Below are 25,185 nucleotides of genomic sequence, written 5' to 3' on the forward strand. Positions count from 1 at the left end.
GTTTCAAAGCCGAAGAGCCAGCGCTTGTCCGAGGACGTCTCCGTGGTCATGTGGCCGGCATGACTAGACACCAAAGGCGCACGGAACGCTGTTACCTTCCCACCGGAGTGGTCCATATTTTTCTACTTGCATATTTTACGTGCTTTCGAACTGCTAGGTTGGCAGAAGCTGGGACGCGTAACAGGCGCTCACTCTGTTACGCGGCACTTGGGATTCGACCCGCCAAACTGCCGACCTTCTGATCGACAAGCTCAGCGTCTTAACCCACTGAGCCACCGCGTCCCTAGAGTGGCTTACCAAAGCTTTAAAAAAATATTACATCGTTCCCATTGAAGAAAAATATTTTTCCAAGCACCTTGCTCACTTTTCAAGGCCAGCCAGAGTCACCAAGGAGTATGAACTCAACGGCAACCGGGAGAGAGTTGAACAAAAGCGACCACCGTTTATTGACTCATGCCATGTTGCCGAAAAAGCGTTCGGGCCAAGTAGACCCTCCCGGTCTCCTAACCCCGGCTGATCCTTTTAATTCTAAACCCTGTTCTCTTTCATTAAAAAGGTTACCCCAGGGGACGGTGTGCCGATCAGCAGATGCCACCGGGCAAAGAAAAGAACCAATTTGCCATCCTTAGCAGCTCCTCTAATCCCCTCTAATTCAGTTACCAATCTGGAGGGCCTTAAGAGGATTGGGGGCATTTGCTAAATTAGATAAGTAAAAATAACACTAAGTTGGAAGGCTCGGGATGGGGGGGTGAGTCTGGAGGGCAGGAGCTGTTTCTCGAAGGTGAGGGCATCGACCCCCCCAAAAGTGGGCGAAAACAGGCCGATTGAAACCTCTCCATTTTTTTTAGCTCTGTTGAGAAAAAAAACAAAGTTAGTCTGTTCTTCGTTTTTATTTTCAACAGAATGCAAATTGCTTCGCGTGAAGGGTCACCTCCAGCCGCAGTCTGGAATAGGGGCAGCCATCAGAAGTGGTTCAAATGACAAAGTCAAGTTTTTTTTGGGGGGGGCGCAGTTTTGCTTTTTAACAGAAGCTCCTGGACTGGAAGAAGCTGAAGAGAAGGCTGAGAATGAATTAGGAGGCAGCTTCTTCGTCACTCCAGAGCAAGGATGTACATGGCAACTTTTGAAGACTTGCGAGCATGCATGGTTGGCTGGGGAATTCTGGGAGTTGCACAAGTCTTAAAGTTGCCAAGTTTGGGCACCCCTGCTCCAGAGCACAGGATTATAAAAGGGTGACCGAGATCTAAATGGCCAGCATCTGGATAGTTAGGAAAGTCTTGGGGGAATCAGGATCTCAAGAGCTACTCTTGGGTTTCATTCCTGGCTTTGATTGGATGGATGGATGGATGGATGGATGGATGGATGGATGGATGGATGGATGGTGGGTGGGTGAATGGATGGATAAATGGATGGGTAGTTTGGTGGATGGCAGCTACTCCTTGTTCTATTCCTCCAACAAGTCAATTTGGGGTCAGATGATCAACGGATTCCAAACGTGTGGATTTACTTCAAAGTCAAAAATGGCGGCCATCACAGCACAATTGGAAGTACTTGGCTGAAGTTAGATAAGGGCCACCAGCACTCAAGGGGAAATTGGAACTTAGTTCGCTTGTGGCTACGTAAGGTTTCTCGGCTGATTCCTCTCTTAACTCCAGCTCAGAATCTTCAGACGTGCGAGATCTTGTCAATGTAATCTTACAATAAAGTAGAACTAGTCCATCTGAATGTGCTTCCTGTCTAGACTAACTCACTGGGCTAGCAGTGGTTGAGTTGAACTCTTAGGGGGTGTTGCATGATGTAATCAATCAGAATCTAAACAAACCATAATCCAAATGATACGGGTTCCATCAACACACTTACTCCTTAGCATCTGTTGTGCAAAAAAAATAGTAAGCTTGAAGGAGATTTGACTGAGGACACAGTTGTGATCAGTGATCAATCCAGGGCCAAAGAGGATCAATAGCTTTAATTGATGGATGGCAAAAGGCACCTGACCAGCTGTCACCCCTCATTCAAGCTGCTTCTTGTTTTCAAAAGGGTCTCTATTCATTGACCCCGAGCCAGGTTGACCAACTGTTTATATCTCCTTCTGCACGTTGAGGAATGAAGTCCACAGATAACAGTTTGCATTGCCAGCAGGAAAAATATTACAATTTAAGCTGCTGTTTAAGGCACACCTGGCTGTTATTCTAAGGAATTGGCAACCTGTCTGTCCAGACTTGAATATATTGTTATTTCCTGCCTTAGTCCTGCATTTTATTAGATTTAAACTAGCTTGCAAAGCCTGGTTGCAGACCAGATAAAAGTCTACGACAGGCAAGTCCTTGATTTACAACCACAACTGGGGAGCAGAATCTCTGTGCCTAAGCAAGGCAGTTGTTAAGTGGGTGACACCCAATTTTACCTTTCTTGTCACCGTTGTTCAGTGAATCACTGCAAGTTGTTAAGCAAATCCAGTTTTCCCCCCTTGTCAGGAGCCAGCTGGGAAGGTCACAAATAGTGATACTGGGATGCGGCAACTGTCAAAAACATACACCCGTTGCCGAGCATGCCAATTTCAATCAAGTGACTGGGAGGGCGCTGCAACGGTTGTGAAGTGTGAGGATCGATTGCAAAGTGACTATTTTCAGCGCCGTTGTGATTTTGAATGGTCACCATTCATAACGAACGGTGGTTATTTGAGAAGCAACTGTACTGGTTTTTTTTTTATCATGTACTTATCCCAATTACAGAATCAATTGTTTTGACCAGGAATTAAAATGGCAACAACACCCCACACAAAACCATTCTTGCTTTGAACAGATTTCGATGCGGGTTTTTTTTAAAACGTTTTAATATTTTTTGCTTTTTTTTTTAAAATCCACCAACAATTTGATGTAACTGTACAGGAAACCACTTGCCACAGACTAAGACAATAATAAATAGAGATCCATCCACAAAAATAATTTGAATGAAATGTTTCTCATCTATAGCCAAAGCACAGTTGTTTCTTTTGTTAAAAAAATGACTAAGATAACTAAACTAATAAAATAAAATAAAATCTAACACCAAGCATTTATTTTAAATTTGAGAGTCCAGTTCTTAAATTCATTGGAGAGAAGTAAAAATCATCATGTTATATATTAAACACTTACCACTGTATTTACCTGTACAGTTTAATAAAATACAGCTTTGATAAATGAAGCCATATATAGAAAATGTTAGGTGCCTCCATTTATTTAATTTCAGCTTGCTGTCCTCTTGTGTCACTTTAGACCCCATGTTTTAAAAAAAAAACTAGCCAAAGAGGTTTCACTGCCGTTTAAAATTCTAAAGGATTCATGTGGTGGCCATAAAATACAAAAATTTCCCTCCAGTTTAGTTGTGGATCAAAAATGATTTGATGGGATCGTTCTATAAAATGTGGACTCCTATTTTAATTAGCATTGGATTCAGATTGTGTGAAATTAGCAAAATGTTTCACCTGCAGATGAAAATCACAATTAAAAAGATGGTTTGACAAGTTGACCGTTTGCTATCCCTTCCAGCAACTTATCTTAGATTTTTTAAAAAAAATTTTGATGGAACTTTTACTGGATTTTTTTTTAAAATAAAAATTAGGGAAGGGGAAAAAAAATCATCAAAGGCTTTCCTACGTAAAAAGATGTTTTGACAAGCTGACAATTATTCTCCTTCCACAACCTTTTTTAAAGGGCGCACATGCTTATTTTAGATTTTGTAAAAAAAATTTATGGAACTTTTATTAGTTTTTTTTCTTCGTTTTTTTTTTTACAAAATTTGGGACAAGGGAAAAATCATCAAAGCGTTTCCTACTTAAGATGACCTTCTGACAAACTGACAATTATTCTCCTTCCACCTTTTTTTTTAGGATGCCTCTGCTGTCTTATTTTATCATTTTTCAAAATTCATTTAGAACTTTCATTAGGTGTGTGGCTTTTTTTTTGCCTTTTTTTTTTTACAAAAATTGGGGAGAGGAAAAAAACCCATCATAGCATTTCCTACGTAAAAAGACGTTTTAACAAGCCGACAATTACTCTCCTTCCACCAATTTTTTTTCCAAAGGGTGCACATGCTGATTTACATTTTTTTAAAAAATGGATGGAACGTTGATGTTTTTTTTTTACAGAATGTGGGGAGGGGGAAGAATCATCAAAGTGAGATCCCTAACTAAAGGGCTAATGTTGCTGCCTTAACAAAAACCATTGGTTTCTCATTCAAGATTCAAAAGGCTTCTGCTTCAAGCCACTTAATTTTACTCAAAACCACCCCCACCACCCCCCAAGGCTTTAAAAATTCCCATTAACCTCTGCAGGGACAAAATGTTAAAGAGTTGAGCTTGGTATTTGTCAAAGGGAATACTGAGATATTGAAATCTATAGGGTGCACAAAGTTTTTGAAAAGCATATTGTGCTCTGGATGGAAAAAAAAAAGAAAATCTGGAGGCATCCATCTGATCTGTCCAGGTGGATGACTTCAAGGTTGTATCTACCTAAATACCTGAGTCAGCTCTTCTGTTTTAGCCTCTCCAACTAACCCTATTGCTATTGGGGTGGGTAGGTGGGGGAGTTGGGAAGATAGGAAAGCTACAGAGCTATTGCTGGAACTTTCTTACAGGTGTCCGAGAATGAATTTGATGGACTGATCCGGTGGTTTCATTCCTCTGCAAATTGAGATGGTTGATTAAACAAAAGGTCATTTTAATTCCTGGGCCAAGGTAAGCTTCGTAGCTTTTCAGGGTAGTTGCTTGCACAGGGAAGGAACCAGCTAAGGGATGAAGGCTACGAAGACCTCATCATGGAAAAAGCACTATCAGACAGACTTTGAGGAGGAGACTAAGATGGATACTGTTGGCTACGGTGGAAGTAGCAGAGACTTTTGGACCAGACTCTGTTCCTGGGGGTGGGGGGTGTCGCTGAGATCTGTGGCAGAGCCTCAGGGACGTCTCCATAGCTTGGGTCTCTTTTGTTTCAAGGATGGGCTTTCTCCTCCTGTTCGAACGAGCCTCATGGGTCAAGGAGACACTCGGATAAGGTTCTCTGAAGAGTGCTTAAGTAGGAACTCACAACTGGCTCTTGTGTAAAATTCTACGTTGAGCTAATAAAAATGAAAAAAATCGTACCCCCTCCAAAGAAAACTGGGGAAAAAAATGCCAAAGGCCATCAGGAGCCTGATCAACTCAAAAGCCCCCCCCCCCGAGTTCTCTCAGAAGCTGCTCTTGCCGAAACTCAAGTGAGGACGAAGAGATGGAAGAGATGTTTTGACCAAGATTGGCAAGCCGTCAACTCCTGCAAAATTGATTTCTTCCTGCTCAGGGCTGGCTTCTTTGATGAGTCCGTTGGATACTTGCCACCTGAGTTGCTCACCCTAGTAACGCTAAATTCCGGAAGGTCCTGACTGATCTTCACAGTGGCTGTTGACCCGAGTGGAATCCAGTCCTGCTGGGAGAAAGATGTCCCTCTCCCCAGTCTGGGATTCAGCTCTTCCAGAAGGCTAACACATCAGTTCAACAGAGCTGGGGTGCTGAGGGGTTAAGAGCCCCAAGTCCCAATTTGAAAGCAGTTTCATCTCCCAGCTCTTAAACTTCTCCAATTCAACCTCTTAAGCTGTTGGCTTCCCCAAACAAGGTAGAAAATGCAAGCTACGGCAGATCTTTAGGTAGGCAGGACCGAGGGGAAAGGAAAAGACGAGAAGATCAAGCCAAGAGGCAGAATAAAGTGGGTGGAAGAGGGGTTGCCCCAAGACAACGTCAAGGAAAACGAGAGCTTCCTACTTGGCGGGTCCCCAGGCCCACCTTTCACAAGACCTGGAACTTCCAAGAGCTTTGGTCTTTGTAATCCAAGCAATCGGCAGCATTGAAGTTGAGCTTCCAGGAGGCGGTGGGGTCCTTGTAGTCCAGGCAATCCACTGAGCTGAAGCTCATGCCTGCCCCACTGTAGCCCTGGCTGGAGAGGGTGGCCGGGGACTGACTCAGGTGGCTGCCCATGGTTGGGGTGGCCAGAGGGCTCAGCGTGGCACCAGGTGTGGAGAGCTGCGGGTGCATGGGGGACAGGTAGGAGCTGCAGTCAAGGCTACTGAAGTAGGAAGTCGAGCCGGCGTAGGTCTGGCTGTAACCCGGCGCCTGGGTGTAGGTCATGGGGAAGGCGGCCGACCGCTGCATGCAGGGGGTGGTGGAGGAAGCCAGGGGATCTGGCAGCGGAGAGATGGAGGCTGGGCTCCAGATGGAGACAGTGGCGCTGGCGCTGGAGCTGGGGGCCACCGGGGTGCCGTTGGGCAGAGGGCTGTACTGCCCATTGGCGCTGGTTTCAGAACTGGTCTCGGGGGCTGGAGAGCTTTTTTTCTTGGCCGGCCGGGCTTTGGCCTGTCCACTGCTCTGCTGTTGCTGCTGGCGACATTTGGCCCGGCGGTTCTTGAACCAGACCTGGAAGAAAGGAGAGAGCAAGGTGTGCATGGCGGGACTGAAAAGAAGGGTCAGTGTTTCCCTTTGGGCGGAGGAGGCATTTAAATGCGACTCAGGCAGATCAAGTCTGGAAATGTTATTTGGTGGTCTTCCCTTCTTCTTTTTGCAAATAATTCAAAGTCGTGAACCTAATCAACAGACCTTCCTCCTCCTATTGTCCCCACAATAACAAGCTTGTGGGGTAGGTGAGGCTGAGTGGGACTAGAACTCACCGTCGCCTGGTGATTGGCCCAAATTCACCCAGCCAGCTTTCATGCCTAAGGCAGGACTAGAACTCACAATCGCCTGGTGATTGACCCAAAGTCATCCAGCTGACTTTCATGCCTAATGTGGAACTAGAACTCCCCATCTCCCATTTTCTAACCTGGTGCCTTAACCACTAGACCAGGGGTCGGCAACCTCGGCTCTTTTATGACTCGTGGACTTCAACTCCCAGAATTCCTGAGCCAGCTATGCTATGCTGGCTCAGGAATTCTGGGAGTTGAAGTCCACGAGTCATAAAAGAGCCGAGGTTGCCGACCCCTGCACTAGACCAAACTGGCTCTCGGAGGACAATCATGTCATGGGATAACAGCCAGGGAGATCAGGAATCTATTTCTCTTAGCTGATCATCTTTCTTAAAACCCGAAGTATTCCACCTGTGGAATACTTTCACAATGAAAGTATTGGGGCTTTGACTGCTACCTGGTTCTGTCTGTCTACCTACCTACCTCTGTCATCTCTTTCTCTGGAAACTAATCAAGGAGAAAACCAGTCTAGAACTAAGGAGAAATGTCCTGGCAGGGAGAACAATTCTTTAGTGGAACAACCTGCCTCCAGAAGTTGTGGGTGCTCCATCACTGGAGGTTTTTAAGAAGAGACTGGACAGCCATTTGCCTAAAATGGTACAGGGTTTCCTGCCTGAGCAGGGGGTTGGACTAGATGACCTCCAAGGTCCCTTCCAACACTGTTATATCTTATTATCTTGTTATCCATCCATCTATCTATCTATCTATCTATCTATCTATCTATCTATCTATCTATCTATCTATCTATCCATCTATCCATCTATCTAACATCTATCTTATCTATCTATCTATCTATCTATCTATCTATCTATCTATCTATCTATCTATCTATCTATCTTATCTATCTATCTAACATCTATCTTATCTATCTATCTTATCTATCTTATCTATCATCTATCTATCATCTATCTATATTATCTATCTTAACTATCTATATCATCTATCTTATCTATCATCTATCTTATCTATCTATCATATATATAATCTATCCTATCCTATCCTATCTATCTATCCTATCTATCTATCTATCTATCTATCTATCTATCTATCTATCTATCTATCTATCTATCTATCTATCTAACATCTATCTTATCTATCTATCTTATCTATCTATCTTATTTATCTATCTATCTAACATCTATCTTATCTATCTATCTTATCTACCTTATCTATCATCTATCTATCATCTATCTATATTATCTATCTTAACTATCTATATCATCTATCTTATCTATCATCTATCTTATCTATCTATCATATATATAATCTATCCTATCTATCTATCTATCTATCTATCTATCTATCTATCTATCTATCTATCTATCATCTATCTATCATCTATCTATCTATCTATCTATCTATCTATCTATCTATCTATCTATCTATCTATCTATCTATCTACCGTATCTATCTATCTATCTATCTATCTATCTATCTATCTATCTATCTATCTATCTATCTATCATCTATCCATCTATCTATGCCTTTCTGTTCTATAAATGGAACAATTACGTTTCCAGATAGCCTCGATTTAACACTACGCTAAATTAATTCATTTTCTATGGATCTTCTTTCCATTCTTTCTCTTAGCTTTCAGTTCATCCCCATCGCTATTGCAGACGATTCTTTTGCGGTGCCGTTGCTGCACTTTCTTATGCAGCCTTTCACCTACAGATTAGAAAGTAACGATCATAAAAACAGGCCAACACCTTGCAGAAAGCTCACCTGGACTCTGGACTCAGGCAGGTTGATCTTCAGGGCAACCTCTTCACGCATGAAGATGTCCGGGTAGCGAGTCTTGGCAAACAGGGCCTCCAAGATATCTAGCTGGGCTCGTGTGAAGGTTGTCCGCTCACGTCTCTGCTTCCGTGGAGTTGCTGCAGGGGGAAAACATGGAAGGGAGTCAGCGAAGGACCAGAATGCATGTTCTACCATCAGAACCAGGTTGGTTCTATCTCCGTCTCTCTACACATCCCTCAAAACTCCTCTTCTTGTTGGCATCCTTTTATCTTCTCAGCTTGGTCATTAATTTCCCTAAATAATACTGGTTAGTGTTTCATTGGCATCCTTGGTGCTCTCTGAGCTTGCTTGTTTTTTTGCAGACTTTTCGTGACCCAACTAGGTAACGTCTTCAGCTATTAAAAGAGTGAGGTTTATAAATATAGCGCAACCCCCACTCCCTTCTAGCACTGATGATGTTATCTAGTTAGGTCATGATACATCTGCAAAAAACAACCAAGCTCAGAGAGCACCAAGGACCCTACAGATCTCCTCCTCCTCCTCCTCCTCCTCCTCCTCCTCCTCCTCCTCCTCCTCCTCCTCCTCCTCCTCCCCCTCCCCCTCTCCACAAACCCCCACTACCTTCAATGCTGATGAAGTTCTCTTGTTGGGTCATGATATGTTTGCAAAAAAAACAACCAAGCTCAGAGAGCACCAAGGACCCTACATATCTCCTCCTCCTCCTCCTCCCCTCCTCCTCCTCCTCCTCCTCCTCCTCCTCCTCCTCCTCCCCCTCCCCCTCTCCACAAACCCCCACTACCTTCAATGCTGCTGAAGTTCTCTTGTTGGGTCATGATAAATTTGCAAAAATCAACTAAGCTGAGAGAGCACCAAGGACCCCAGTCTTCTCCTTCTCCTTCTTCTCCTAAACCCCACTCCCTTCTAACACTGAAGATGTTACCTAGTTGGATCATGAAATGTCTGCAGAAAACAACCAAGCTCAGAGAGCACCAAGGACCCCACAGTCTTCATCTTCTCCTTCTCCTTCTCCTCCTCCCAAACCCCGCTCCCTTCTAGCATTAAAGACGTTATCTAGTTGGGTCATGAGATGTCTGCAAGAAAACCACCTAGCTCAGAAAGCACCAAGGCCCCCACAGTTCAACCCTGAGCTACAAGTGTTCCCTTCTAGTATTTCACCTGCTTGATGATTTAAAAGCAGAATAGACCAGCTTCTCAAAAGCAAACTTTAGCCATGATAGTGGTAAGGTAGAGCCTGTTTCATGTAGGGTTAAAGGCAGCAAATGAAACACCAGGAAGCCAATGGGTTCTAGTCCTTTCTTAGGTACAAACCTAGTGGGTGGACTTTGAGCCAGTCATTCTCTCTCAGCCCTGAGAAGCAGGCAATGGCAAACCGCTTCCCACAATCTTGCCCAGGAAACTGCAGGGCTAAGTCTAAGGAGACACCAGGAACTAACAACACACATTTAACGTTTGAAGGCATCAACTATTCATAGTAGTAGTAAATTTTATTTATTTAGCCTGCATCTACCGCTAAGTGCAGTACAAGTGCAAAATAAAACAGCCATCGCGCTCCTGGTTATAAAACCAGCCCATTGTGAAATCACAATAGTTCATAAGAATCCTCCCTCTAGAGCAGTGTGTTTCACACTTGGCAACTTGAAGACCTGTGAACATCAGCTCCCACAATTCCCCAGCCATATCTATGCATTAAGTTTTTTAAAATGACTTAGATGATCTTATGTGGTTGAATTTTGACTGGGATGAGAATGAAGTGGGACTGGTTCAAAATTTTAGGATCTGGAAGGCCCTTTTCAGAAGTGGGGAGACCCCGTCACAAACCAAGACACGCAAGCTCAGTTTTATCCAGACTTATTGAAAGTGAGACTCCAAGTCTTGACATTTAAATCTTTTATTAATCCACTATCCCATTCGCAGTGTTTACTTAAAAGGTTGTTGTCTGAGATGTCCCCCTGAACGGGTTTGTAACTCTTAAATTTTTATGATAACCATAAGCGTTCCTCTTTGGTTTCTCTATATTCACGGAGTACGGCTAGCCGGCTGGCTCAGGAATTCTGGGAGTTGAAGTCCACGAGTCATAAAAGAGCCAAGGTTGCCTACCTCTGGGCTAGCCCTTGATTTACAAAAGTTCATTTAGCGACCCTTCGAAGTTGCAGCGGTACTAAAAAAAAGTGCCTTATGACCTTTTTTCACACTTACAACCTTTGAAGTATCCCCATGTTCATGAGATCAAAATTCGGAGGCTCATATTTATGACGGTCGCAGTGTCCCGGGGTCATGTGATCTCCTTTTGCGACTTCCCCGACAAGCTAATGCAGTGGGGAAGCCAGATTTACTGAACAATGGGGTTCCTAGCTTAACAACTGCAGTGATTTGCTTAACTGTGGCCAGGAAGGTTGTAAAATGGGGTAAATGTCTCGCTTAACAACCGAACAGACTACCTGTATTTAACCATCACCACTGGGTTGGTAGATCAGCAAAATGTTGTTTAAAAATGGTCCTTTCTTTCTTGCACACAATCACTTAAAAGGGTAAGGCTTAAAATGCGTCACTTTCCCAGATGGATTTGCTGGCAACACACAGCAGAATGCTGCACAAACTACCAAAATTGTTAAATAGGTCAGAATTAGCTGCTGCTTTTTAGTTGTCTGTGGTATTTTTCCACTTTGGCAAATGGGTGGACTTCAACTCCCAGAATTCCCAAAGCTGGCTGGGGTATTCTGGGAGTTGAAGTCCACCCAGTTTCTCTAAGGTCAAGTGGCAAAACAATGATTAAAGACCATTAAAGATGATTCGTAAGGCCAAAAAAAAGATGATTAAAGAGTCCCAGGGCTATAGATAGGCTGAAATTTCTGCACAAAAAATTTAAATTAAGGCAACATGGGTCAGCTAAGATCTTTACCGTTATCCTCTAAATAGCAAATCTATACGCCATGCATATTAGTGTCTATGGATTATATTAATCATCTTTATTCCAGCAGGCTAGCTATCAGTAATCAATAGTTGATTATTAGCAGTTTTTGCTCACTGGATGTAAAATGGGAAGTTTTTCTGCTGATTTTTGCTTGTTAATCTTTGCTTTTGATTTAGGAAAGCAGAGAGGGGTTTTAAGCTGAAATTAGACTTCAAGTCAACCTGTGTAGTTCCATAGATAAACTTTATTGGAAATTCCAGGTACATATAGCGAATTCCTCACAGGAAGTGTAGGTAAAAAAATATTAAAGGGATGTTTGATTTTTAGAACGGTGAATACAATCATAAAAGCAAACTGCACAATGGAATAAAGAAAGGTGGAGGCCAAATAATTTTAAACAGCATTATTTTTTTAAATAACAAACAAACACTTAAGCATAATTTAGCAGAAACAATCTTGGAATCTTTGTTCCCTTTTTCCTCACTGATAATTATGGTTTAATTTACTTTAATGCTTCCTTCAAGTTTGCAATTGGTATAAGAAAAAGATAAACCAGAAACCCCTCACAACTCTTGTTCATTATTGCTTATTTAGCCTTAAGTATTTAGCCCTTTTCAAACCCGCATTTCTTTTTATGGAAGTAATGGCAAATTTTGAAGGATGGCTTTAAAATCCAGATTTGAGGGAATGACACTTTTAACCTGGTCCCGAATTGTAAAAAAAAATAAAAATCCACCCATTGCGCCAGTTTTTATTACAACAAATACATCCTATGTTGCAGTATTATTCTGCGTCACAAACTATTGCATTCTGCTTTACAAACTGTTGTACAGGTTTATATTCTGAATTATAAATTGCTTTATATATTGTCATTTTCTTTTCTTTTTTTCAAGGTAGAAATAGGTGTCTTTATGCCTAAAGAACTGAGAACCTCTTATAAACAAATAATTTATTATTTTTGGCCGGGAAATTTTGGGAGTTGAAGTCCACACATCTTAAAAGTTGCCAAGTTTTTTTGGGGGGGAGAGGGAAACCGCTTGATTTTATTTGCTTACTACTCTAAATATTGTCTTCCAATTTTCTTTTCTTTGCGCAGCTTCTACTTCCCAGGCGGGACTCAGCCATTATCTCCTTCTTATAATATGGGGAGAGGGAAAGGTTTAAGCAGAGCTGTAATTTTTCACCTAAAATCCCCAGAAATGAAATAAACTAACCAATGAACCAGACTGTTACAGCCATAATCCACATTATTGGAAAGTCCAGTACAGCTGAAAGAGAAGCAGCTGGAGAACAGCTATTTTTATTCTAGCCATCTTCCAAGGCAAGAAAGAAAACTCTAAAACTCTTCTGCCTAATTTTATTTAGAAAAAAATCGAGTCAGGCTTTCTGAACTGGAGAAAGAGAAAAAAATTTTAAAAAAAAAGAAGAAGAAGAAAGCAAATTTCACCATTCCCCAACTTTGCGCGAATGGAGAAATGGGACCTTTCTACATTTCAAAAGTTATCCTTTATCCCTTCCCCAGAAATATTTTTTATTTATTTAATATGAAATAAGCCCATGCAGGAGGGGATTGTCTGTGAACATTTGCAGGATTTCCTTCCTTTAAAAACAAAACAACAACACCACACTGACTCTCAATGTCCACAACATGATAACCCATACAATACTGAAAAACCAAAACAAGATTTATTTATTTTTAAAAAATGGAAATCTACTTACTGGGGTATCCCACGGCTGAATGCAGTAAATCCATCCCGGGTCCAGCCAAAGTTAACCCATTGACTGCATAATGTGGTTGCTTGATGTAGGACATCATGCTCAGAAAAATGGTGTCCGCAAGTCTTCTCCTTGGCTTTGGAGTCAAGAAGATGAGGCTCCTTCTGGTCTTCAATGAACTTTGGGAAGATGGCTTTTGGATCTATCCTGGCCACTCAGCATCCAAGGGCAGCTGAAGAAAAAAAAGACCCAGGGCAAATTGGTGGTCTCCTGCCCCAAGGGGCCAGAGGTGGACAACAGCCTGGCCAGTGGAGAGCAGAAGACAAGAGAGACTCTTCCACCCTTTCAGAAATGGTGGGAAGGCTTGGAGAAGCCAAGGGGGTCTTGCTTGTTTGCACAATACAGCCAATGAGATGGGCCTTTTCAAAACTTGACTTTGGGGCCCCACCTTCTAAGCAGCATTTAAACACACACAAATGCCACTCCATCCAGTGTGAAGGAGGGGCCAACAGGGCTGGGATTTTTAGCAACTCAAAAGAGGAAGCTAATGGGTCCCCAGCAAAGCAATCAACTCCATTCTTTGTGAGTCTGTTCTTACTTAAATGAGCAGGTTAAGTCAACTCATTAAATGTTATGGATGCCCTGCCCCCACTTGGTTTTCATTTAAAACACACACACACACACACACACACACACACACAAAGAAAAAGCTGGTAGAGAGTCTACAGTATGTGATTTTGCTCTTTCAGGGGAAAAAATTGGCACTTAACAAATTTGTTCACTCCCTCTTCTGGAAAAGTTTTGACCCCCTGCCCAAGTCCAGATTTTATTTTGTCCCAGAGTGATATGAATTACGGAATATCAGAGTTGGGACTCTGGAGGTCTTCTAGTCCAACCCACTGCTCAAGCAAGAGTCCCTACACCATTAGGGACTATCCCATCTCTTCTTAAAAACATCCTTAACTGAATGAATGAACCTTTATTGTCAAAGTACAACCATGTATACATTGAGATTGGCTGAGCCTCCCTTCGTGCCCCCAACCCCCAGCTTACAGTGACACAAACCCTCCATCTTATTACACCATGTGAGCTAATTGCACAACACACCGGCCTCGCAAGTCAATTCTGCATAAAGTTTATAAAAATTATTTCCCGTTCAAAAGCCTAACAGCCCATGGATAAAAGCTGTTTTTCAGCCTGTTGGTGCGGCTGGCTATACTCCTATATCTCCTACCGGATGGTAGGAGGGTAAAGAGATACCATCCAGTATCTGTTAACTGACTTGAATCTAGATTCTAGAGCAAAAGGCTTGCGTGCATATGAAAATAAAGCAGGATAGTCCCCTTTACAGTCTGGGACTCAGCTGAATGCCTGCCTTACAGGATTGTTCTCAGCCTGGCTGAGATGATAAACAGGCAGATAACTTGAAAATGTTGGCTGCATCCAAGCTACATTTTCATCCTTGGTTGATGGGTATATAGATTTGAATACATTCAAAGCTAAATTTGGAGGAATACATTCAAGGCTAAATTTGGAGTGGGCTGTTTAAAACTCTGCCACTTATTGTTCGGACTAGGCTGAGCATATGCAGAGTGTTTTTCTCTTACGGGTCTCTTAATAATGGCAGCGCCAGAGATCAGATCCCAAAGTGGCTTGGAAATTAAGAGTTAATTTCTAAGCTATTCCTTTATTCCTCAATCCATCCTAGAGTCCAGTTAAAACTCAACAAACAGCAGAAACATTGTGGAAATGTTGTTTAGTAAATTGGTGTAAAGAATTAAGCCTAATTTTTAACACTAGCTTATTGTAAGTCTTGCAAGTATCCTGCCATTTCCTGGTTATTATTCTCTGCTTTAGAAAAGTCACTGGAGGGGGGGGAAGGGACAAGGAAAATAACGGGCACATGTTTTGCCTCTTCCTCCTCCTTTGGGGGTTAGGAAATATCAGGCGTGATGCACAGGAGACGCTGCACCCTAATATCTCTCATTTTGCTTACTCGGTTAATTCTTGTTTGGAAGAGGAGAGAGAATAGGTACAAAAATAAGCTTGCTTGCAACAAGAAGGACGAAGATCACATAAAACATAATAATCCTAACCCTTATGCAATTTTTCTGCCTTGCAGGCAGAAGGGAGGGATTGTGTGTTGGGAGGGGGGAATAAAATCCTGCAAGGGAGTCACCCAAAGATTTGAAGAGAATAAACCAGTCATCAGAATGTTAGATTTTAAAATCAGGAAACCAAAATTATCTTAGTAAAAAAAATGAATTCAAGCTGATAAGATGGGATGGTCCAAAAATATAGGCTAGCCAAAAATAGCCATAAAGGAAAACTAAGTTTCCAAATTGGCTCGTTCTGTCTGTCTGTCTCTCTAGCTATCTTCTACTTATCATCTATCCATCCTCCATCCACTCATCCATCTCTCTCTCTATCATCTATCATCTATCTATCTATCTATCATCTATCTATCTATCTATCTGTCTGTCTGTCTGTCTATCTATCTATCTATCTATCTATCTATCTATCTATCTCTCTATCATATTATCATCTATCCATCCTCCATCCACTCATTCATCTACTCATTTATCCATCCATCCACCCATCCATCTCTATCATATCTATCTATCAATCTATCTATCATCTATCTATCTATCTATCTATCTATCTATCTATCTATCTATCTATTTATCATTTATTTATCTATCCATTTATCTACTGTATCATTATTTATTGATCATTATATCTATTTATCAATCATTACTTATTGATCATTATGTCTATCACCATCATTTATCTATCTATCCATTTATCTATGATCCATTTATCTATCTATCCTATCTCTCTCTCTCTCTCATCTATCCTCATGTTTTCTGCTCTTCAATTTTCTGTTCTTTTTCCTTTTGTTTTTAATTCAGTGTGAACACAAGTGGAGTAGGGAGAGAGAAGCTGAAGAGGATGAATCTCCTCGGTGGAAGATTGAAGGGAAGGCTGTGAACTCCAGCCTTTCAGGGGTCTAAATGTTTTCTGGATCAGGCTTCCAAATCTACCTGTGCAGCTCCAGAGGAATCAAACAAAAGGGTCTTGGGGAATCATGCAAGGCTGAATTTGATAAACAACCCCGGGTTTCTCTCCTACATCGTTGCAAGCTCTTTCCTCTCCCTTTTCCATCTCCCCAATTCATCCCGGAAGAATTTACACCTCTATTCAATTTAATCCTCTCTTTTTTTTCTTTCTCCCCCTCCTCTTTTGTTTGAATGGCTGCTGCTTCTCCCCACCTTCCCTTCTCTCCCTGCCCCCACCCCTGCCTTGGGTCTTCACCTTGTGAGGTGTCCCACAAAGACCCACCCCGTAGTCTCTCCCTTTGGACAGAGCAAATAAAACACAAACACCTTCCAGTTTTTTCCAAGCTGGGGCTGAAAAACTGTGTGGGTTTCCAACCGCTTTCTTTCAATTAACAGCTGGGGTTGGGCTGATCAACCCCACAAGGAAGAAGGTGGGCCAGCAAAGTGGCAGACTGGCATTTAACTGCTTTTTGACACCTTCCACCCCTGGCTTGGTGGGGAGGCGAACTTGAGGAGCCTTGAGAGGCCAAATCCGCTTTTCTGGCTGTGTTTCTCTGTCTAAAAAGAACTTTGCCAACGCTTCAGTTTCAAGGTCTTTCTTTCTCTTTTTTTTCTTACTTTCTTTCAAAAAAATGTTTTTGCATAAGGGACATTTGGGTGCCTGGGTTCTCTTCAATTAAGATCTGTAGATTGGGGGAAAGGAGGCGGCTTTAACAGACAGCTAACAGTCACTTTGTAAAGAGGACTTTACAAAACTTAAAAACTTTTTAAGTTTTTTCCCCACCCCTAACCATTATATTGTAAGCCACCCAAAAAACGTTGTAAATTTAATGAATATCTTTGGTTTGTATCCCATCTTCATTATTTTTACAAATAACTTCAGGTGGCAAACATATCCAGCACACCTTCTGCCTCCTATTTTCCCCACAACAACAGCCTTGTGAGGTGGGCTGGGCTGAGAGGGAGAGACTGGCCCCGCTGACTTTCATGGCTAAGGCAGGACTTGAACTCACAGTCGTCTCCTGCTTTCTAACCTGGTGCTTTTAACCGCTAGACCAAATTGGCTCTCTTAAAAATAAGAAATTTCCTTTTCTTTATTTATTTATTTAGTGTATGATTTGTACAGAGGTCTTGCATGATATATACATTTAATTTAAATAAAGCGTAAGTATACGTATATGTACATCGACATCTATACTGGTATGTATGGTGTGGACAATACAATATAGGAGATAAAATATTAAATGAAGATAAAACCATACTAAAAATCACCATAATATGGAGCCATAGAGTTGCAATGGGATGGATGTTATAATTTGACGTCAAGGGAAGCTAACCATCTAACTGCTTCTGGTGTGGCTGTGATGAGATAAATAGGGAATGTGTAGCTGTCAAAGTATGAATGGATGCAAGGTTTGAACTGTTCCAGACCAGTGACAAGAAATGTTAAAAATAACCAGCTCTCCAAGCATCTTAAACCACCAATTAACCTGGTTAGTATAGCCTGATAAAGTAGGCTAAACTGCTGTGGGTTCCTTGATGAGAAACCCAGCCATTGTCTTAATGCATTGTGTGAACCAAAGGACCATTTCCTTCAGCCACAACAGGACTTATCGGTTAGTTATGTAAATACAGCCACCTGGTTAACCTGGATTTAAGATTCAATGTTTTCTATAAACTCAGTTGGCTAACCTGATTCACCTTTGAGGAAGTCCCTCGTTAAGGACTTGACTTCATCATTATGGACCATGGAGGTGTGCATACTCACAAACACACACACACACACCTTGCCTCGGCTGTAACATCCTAATCAACAGGCAGCGACTGGAATAAATGATTTGTAAACCATGGTTATCAATTTCATTATCCCAGATCCTGGGATCCCTGCCTGGGTATTTATCTCACTGTCCATTTGGGTAGGGACCCTTGTGATAATCAAATCAAAAACATCTATGTTGGTTTTTATCTTTCCATTTTAGCTTTTTGGGCCCTTCAAGAAAAACAAAAGGAAATTCATTTACATGTTTATTCAGTTCTTGAAAGCACTTACGATAAGGAGGCTGGTGCAAGGTTTGTAAACAGTAAAAATATTCTTTCTATAATGAAGCTGTTCACACCTGATAACAGACATCACCTGGATAGTTATAGATCCCTTTGAGGTATGTTTACACAGAAGTAAGTCCCAAAGACTTACTTATTGAAGAGGTTTCCCAGTAAATGAGAATTTCAGATTTATTCATGGTATTAGGAAATCTAACAAGGGATTTTTTTAAAGTCTTTCTTTTAGAATCCTTTTCTGATCATTAAAAAAAATATCCCCATTTCTCAATCTGGGTAAATCTATCTATCATCTATCTATCTATCTATCTATCTATCTATCTATCTATCTATCTATCTATCTATCTATCTATCTATCCTAATCTATTTGCCACCCATCCCACAACTCTGAAAATTAAGTACTGAATGGCAGTGTTTCCTTAATCTAGTTCAGCCATTTTCTGAGTTTACACATTGCACTGAATTTGTTTGCCTATAATCACCCGGGATAAGATGGGCAGCCAACAAATTTTACAAATAAATACATAAATAAATATAAGCTCACCAAAAGGGCTTGATTTGCCCAGCATCCTAAACCATTAAAAAACTTGAGTTTACTGTAAGCAAGCTAAGTTTTTTCTTCCCCGCACCCCTTGTATTTAAATATCAACTTTATTATTTCAAGGTGGTGAACAAATATAGTACACCTTCCCCCTCTTCTTGCCTCCCAAAACAACAGCCCTGTGAGGTGGGTTAGGCTAAGAGGGAGGGACTGGCCCAAAGTCACCCAGCTGGCTTTCATGCCTAAGGTGGAACTAGAACTCACCGTCTCCTGGTGATTGGCCCAAAGTCTCCTAGCTGGCTTTCATTTCTAAGGCAAGACTAGAACTCACAGCCTCCTGGTGATTGGTCCAAAGTCACCCAGTCAACTTTTGTGGCTACGTTGGGACTTGAACACATAGTCTCCCGCTTTCTACCCTGGTGCCATAACCAGTAGACCAAACTGGCTTTATTTATTTAGTTTTATTGATTGGGTTCTGTTTTTTGCAATACATAACCTGGGCAACTATTTCCTTTTATCTTCCTCCTTAGTATGATTGTTTTATTATTGCATGTTGCTTTGTGCTTTTATTTAAAACGGGTAAGCAAAATATCCTTGATTTTAAAAAGGTGGGAATTCTTTTCAGTGGGATTTGTATTTACTTTATGTGAGGGAGGGAGCTGAAAAGAAAGCTGTCAAATATCTATTCAAATATATCCACGAGGAGAGACTGAAATATACCGGATTCTTAATCTAAGGAACTGAAGACTTGGAGGCTTAGCAAAATAGGCAGATGTTGTTTTGCCCTAGATATTTTTCTGTTATAAAGGGATGCCATCTCTTTCCTGGGTCCCGGATTATAGGTTTAAAAAGTGGGGGAAGGATGCAGGCACAATCCTTTAAAAGCAAACAAAAACCTTGAATTTTTCTTTTGTGATATGTTGCTTTCTGGGCAAATCTAAGCACAATAATCTCACTTTAGAGATAGGATGTGACTATTAATCCAAAATAAAATCAACATCGATTCTTTCCCTTTTAATGGCAATCGACAATAATTAAACCATGTTAAATGTATCTATATTCCGTGGAAAATTTGGAATTAAAAGATGATCTATATTAGTGTGTTTGGAATAAGAACAATTAACTGGGAACACAAGTGACGGCAACCTTAAAAGTAGAAAATTATGACTGCTCTTTTAATTTTGGGAGAAAAGCCGCAGTCCGTTTTATCGGTATAGTCTTGGCTACAGTAGCACCACCTGATTTAAACTCTGCAATTATTAAAAATATATTTTAGAGAAGATAAGGCATAGGGATGAGTGAATCAAGTTGTATTTCTTAATTTTAAGTAATGTAAAATAGGTGTCAAGGCAAATTTGTAGACAATAAAGGAAATCCTGAACCTAAGAAATGTTACATTTTTTTTCTCTTCTGCAGCCTTCATTCTTTCACTCCAAATGAAGACGGGTTGATTTCTTTAAATGAAACTCTGTAATAATCTTGAAGAATGAAATTACGACTTTTTATTCGTCTCCCGAGACCAACGTGGAGACATCCTGATAGACCCTAGAAAATATTTTATTTTTTTCCCTTGAAGGATACACCTTGATATGAAAACATTCTTTAAGGGATCAAATAATTTCCACTTTGGGTTCCTTTGGTTATAAATCATAATCATAAACATTAACAAATAGGAATTGCACACCACCTCTTCCTTTACTGGAGATGATGCAGCTGGAAAAAAAAGTCTCTAGTAACTTTTACTTTCAAGATACTTTTCAGAAGCAGACTAAGATAACCTCATTAAATTATACAGAATTTCCCCCTATGTTCCTTTCACATAATGAATTATTTTTGCCCTTTTCCAGAGCCCTGTCAACCTCTCTCCAGTAACAAAGCCTGCTTGCACGGCTTCATTATAGAAGATATAACAAAAATATCGGTTATGATCAAACATTTCTGTGGTGGGCCCCCAAAATATGTAAAATTATTCTATTACAGTATGACGGTTCCTAATTTTGCAAGTTGCCAAGAATTCTTAGCAGGGGAAGAAGAAGAAAGCGAAATTGGACAGAACATTGAAAGTCATTGTAAGTTTCTAGTCCGGATCGCGAATAATGTACAGATTTTTATGTTCGTGGCGTCCTTCTAAATCTACCCAAAACATACTTCTCGCTTCTTCTCTGTGAGGATGGAGACAATCTCCTGAAACTGAAATAAATGTTCTGGAGTCCTGTTCCACAAACACCCCCCCCCCCTGTATAAAATACAGTGGCTTTTGAGTTTCATAAAAAAAAATGTTCTTACCTTCTCTTGGTGGCTGCTCCAATACGTAGGTGCCCGGACGAGGGACAACCAAGAGCTTCTGCAAGAAAACATAGCAAAGGTTTGGTCTGGGGATACGTTCAACCGAAAAACGCAAGGCAGCTGTTTCCTGACCCCATGAAACCAGAGAAAATAACCCTAGCTAGAAAGAGCAAAATGTGTTAAAAGGATAACCGTAGAAATACAGTGGGAGATCACTCCCTATAATCTGTAATAAAAAGAGAAGCTTAACCTGAATTGAAAGAGATTTAGAGCGGAGAAGAGATTGTGTAGACTGGGACTCCGCCGAGCCTTTAGATGGGAAGGTTTGGGATTTTCTCCTCTTAAGCCCTAGAGAAAAGCTGGGTGGGGTGGTGGCAGCGGCGGTGGTGGCAGGGAAGTGGTGATGGTGGGTGATGGTGGTGGCCACAGTGGTCCCCCCCCCGGGGGTGGGTGTGCTCAGCCACAATTTGGTGCGCACATTGTCCAGAGTCCATTCTAAGAGCTGCTCCAGAGAGCTCACATGACTAGTATTAGAGCCATGCTCCGAAGATTAATAAGTAGAAAGATCGTTCTTTGCAGGTTGGTAAAGACGCTGGGTTTTCTGCTGTTGCGGTAGGATCAGCCGCCCCTGAGTCTTTAGGTGGGTGGATGACATTGTGTGTGTGTGGGGGGGGGGGAGAATAAACACATTTGGGGGTTCATCAGGGGCTGCCCTTCACATCAGAGAAGTGCCCCACGCAGTTGGCTCACTGGAGGTTAACAGATAACAGAATAACCGCGTTGGAAGGGACCTTGGAGGTCTTCTAGTCCAACCCCCTGCTCAGGCAGGAAACCCGATACCATTCCAGACAAATGGCTGTCCAGTCTCTTCTTAAAAGCCTCCAGTGATGGAGCGTTCACAGCTTCTGGAGGCAGGTTGTTCCACTGGTTAATTGTTCTCGCTGTCAGGAAGTTTCTCCTTAGTTCCAGGTTGCTTCTCTCCTTGACTAGTTTCCATCCGTTGCTTCTTGTCCTGCCTTCAGGGGCTTTGGAGAATAGCTTGACTCCCTCTTCTTTGGGGCAGCCCCTGAGATATTGGAAGACTGCTTTCATGTCACCCCTAAGTTGTTTGGGTTATGTACTCAAGTTGGTTTCAGCTTTGATTCTTCTCCAATTCTTCTATTACACACATACACACACACACCAATATTTGCATCTGGGAAACAGGCATGGGTGCCCTGATTCTTGGACAGCTGTTTAGATCCCGGATTAGTCCCTTTTACACCAAGTTCCCTCCTACCACCTTTGGAGATTCACACATTTTCTTTGAAAGCTTCACTAGATGCTACTCTACAAGGCCCTCTTGATATCTAGCTATCAGAGGCCTACAGGGTTCTCTAGACCGTTTTTTCAATGTGGTCCTTTTAAGAGGAGTGGGCTGGGAAACACACTGGCCAGGATTTCTGGGAGTTGTAGTCTACCCATCTAAAAAGGGCCAAGTTGAAAAACCCTCTAGACTAGGACTCTCATAGGTTAGCATGTAATGAAGAACTCTGCTTTTTAAGGTCCCAACCATCTACTTGCTCCTCTAGTTGAGAGAAGTTTTAGCAATGAAGAGAATTGGCCAGGGTAAAAGTGGGCAGGGGTTGACATCTGTGCAAAAGAAGGATGCCACAATCCGCGGACTTTGTCTTCTCTCTCGCACTGTTTATTGTGACCATCCCCAAAATCACCCGTTAGGTTTTTACCTCTAGAGTACAACGAAGAGCTCCTGTTCCATTTCCCCCCAATTTTGTCTTATTTTGTCTTCCCCAGAAGACAAAAATAATACAAAATTTTGGTACTTACATGTTCATATACCCTGGGGAACGTGTAAGTACCGCAAAAAAGAAAGGTTTCTACAAGAAATGCCTTTGGAACTGGGTGTAAATTCATCTCAACCAGCATTTTAACTCCACAAGGTTGAACAGGTCAATGCAGATCAAGTATCAGCCTATTCTGTGTCTTGTGCGTTTCAGTATTTCTCACACAAACTGTTAATGTCCATAAATCTAAACTGGCATAAGTAAACAATTAAAAAAATGATCCTTTTTATTTCCCAGGCAACAAATTCCACCATGAAAATTGTCACCTGTCTTTTATTTAGTGAAAATATACCCAGGAATGTCCTAAAGAGTTTATAATATATTTTGCATAGCTAAGAATCCTATTTGGCCAGACCTTTTCCTGTGACAGACTGTACTTGGATGCGCTTATGTTACTGTAAAAATAGCCAGAATTACAATATTTTAATATATTTAATGTTATATTTGCCTTTATGCATGAGAATTAGAGTAGCCCAACCAAGTCCAAACAAAGCCATGTTCTTTTTTTCCTTTACAAAGGAAAGGAAACTTTATTTGGCTCCCCTGCTATAAATGCTGCATCCTTTAAATCGGCAGAGGAATCTTTAAACCAGTCAGCAGGTAAAATGGAAAAAGAAGATGCACGTTTAAGCCGAGATTTAGTTTCTTGGTTCATAATGCTCACAAGGACAATGAGCGGCGGGGGGGGGAAACGTTTTACATAAAAACATTAAATGTTCATTTGACTTCTCTCCAGCTTCTTAAAATGTTAAAAAAAAGTGGGCTGATGCCACCGGCAGGAAAATAAAATCTTCTTTCTCTTAGGGAGCTGTTGCACAATAAATCCAAATGCTTCCTTGGACATTTTTCCTTGCTAAGCTTCTTAGCCGAGTAATTTCAGGGGAAGGATCCAAGAGCAAAATTTTCAGTCCTTTTTACACGCTCATTAATAGCCTGCTGCAAATGTCCTTAATCTCCTCTTTTCTGCTATCCCAGATGCCCCTTAGTTTTTTTTTTTTTTCCCAGCAACACGGAGGGCTACGTGGAGACGCAGAGCAAATGTGAAATGCAAGGGACACAGGAAAAAAACAGAGCAGGATTGGCTGGGTTTGGCTAAGGCTACGTTGCTTCTGCGTAAATGTTATTTTTGGGAACTGCTAAACTATGGTGAGCTCCTGAGGTTATTTATTTTTATTTACTTTATTTTATTTAGATGCTGCCTTCATTTTTATTTTTTTGTAAGCAACTCAAGGTGGCAAAGGTATCTAACACTCCTTCGTCCTCTGATTTCCCCCGCAACAACTCTGTGAGATGGGTTGAGAGAAGGATAGTCACCCAGTTGGTTTTTGAGCTTAAAGTGGAACTAGAACTCACCGTCTCCTAGTGATTGGCCCAAAGTCACCCAGCCAGCTTTCATGCATAAGTAGGACTAGAACTCACCATCTCCTGTTGATTGGACCAAAGTTACCCAGTGGGCTTTCATGCCTTAGGCAAGACTAGAACTCATTGTCTCCCAGCGATTGGCCCACAGTCACCCAGCCAGCTTTCATGTCTAAGGTGGGAGTAGAACTCACTGTCTCCTGGTTTCTAGCCTGGTATCTTCACCACTAGACCAAAGTAGTTCTAGATTATGCCTAGATGTATTGTCTGAACCCAGTCAATGATTGGGTGAGGTAAATTTAGATCATGTTAGCATGATGTAGTTATGAGGTAAAAATACTGGCAGATATTACAGGTTTTGGAGCAGAAACTTGGAATCTGGAACCCTCCATCTTTGCTTCAGAGTAACACCAATTGCTCTAGTGATGAGTGGGGCTAGAAACTAGAGTTTAGCAAGAGTTGGTCTAGATCAGCATTTCTCAACCTTGATACCTTGAAGATGTGTGGACTTCAACTCCCAGAATTCCCCAGCCGGCATGGTTTACCACAAGTGGTCCTCGGTTTCCAGAATTCCCCAGCCAACATGCGTTAAGTCATGTTTGCTATGCTGGCCGGGGAATTCTGGGAGTTGAAGTCCACATATCTTCAAGCTACCAAGGTTGAGAAACAGTGGTCTGGCTGCAAATGTTGATGCAGTTAGCAGAGATGGCTAAATTGATTGGCTATGATCAAAGAAAAAAAAATGCAATTACTTTTGTTTCTACTTGGAAACCGCTTCTGGACTTTGTGCTTGAGATAGGGGAAAAAATGAAACTTTGATTTTGAGTTTTAACAATTACCGAGGTTTTGGCTAGTTTATACTATTATATAAAAGTAAAAAGTTGAGGTTTGATGTTATCTTATTTT

The 25,185-nt window shown here is 41.5% G+C and overlaps 1 protein-coding gene across 1 annotated transcript; it reads right to left on the bottom strand.

Annotated features, from left to right (window-relative positions):
* Positions 1 to 4,663: 4,663 nt before the first annotated feature.
* CRX (cone-rod homeobox) lies at positions 4,664 to 21,293 on the bottom strand. The gene is made up of 4 exons (XM_083369093.1): positions 21,077 to 21,293; positions 13,136 to 13,364; positions 8,470 to 8,621; positions 4,664 to 6,418 (listed from the first exon to the last, which is right to left on the bottom strand). Exons 2-4 carry the CDS (start codon positions 13,230 to 13,232, stop codon positions 5,795 to 5,797), a joined length of 873 nt encoding a protein of 290 aa, XP_083225219.1. The 5' UTR covers positions 13,233 to 13,364; positions 21,077 to 21,293; the 3' UTR covers positions 4,664 to 5,794.
* Positions 21,294 to 25,185: the final 3,892 nt, after the last annotated feature.

The sequence above is a fragment of the Vipera ursinii genome, assembly GCF_947247035.1.
Source record: "Vipera ursinii genome assembly, chromosome: 9".
In the NCBI taxonomy this organism is placed as follows: Eukaryota; Metazoa; Chordata; class Lepidosauria; order Squamata; family Viperidae; genus Vipera; species Vipera ursinii.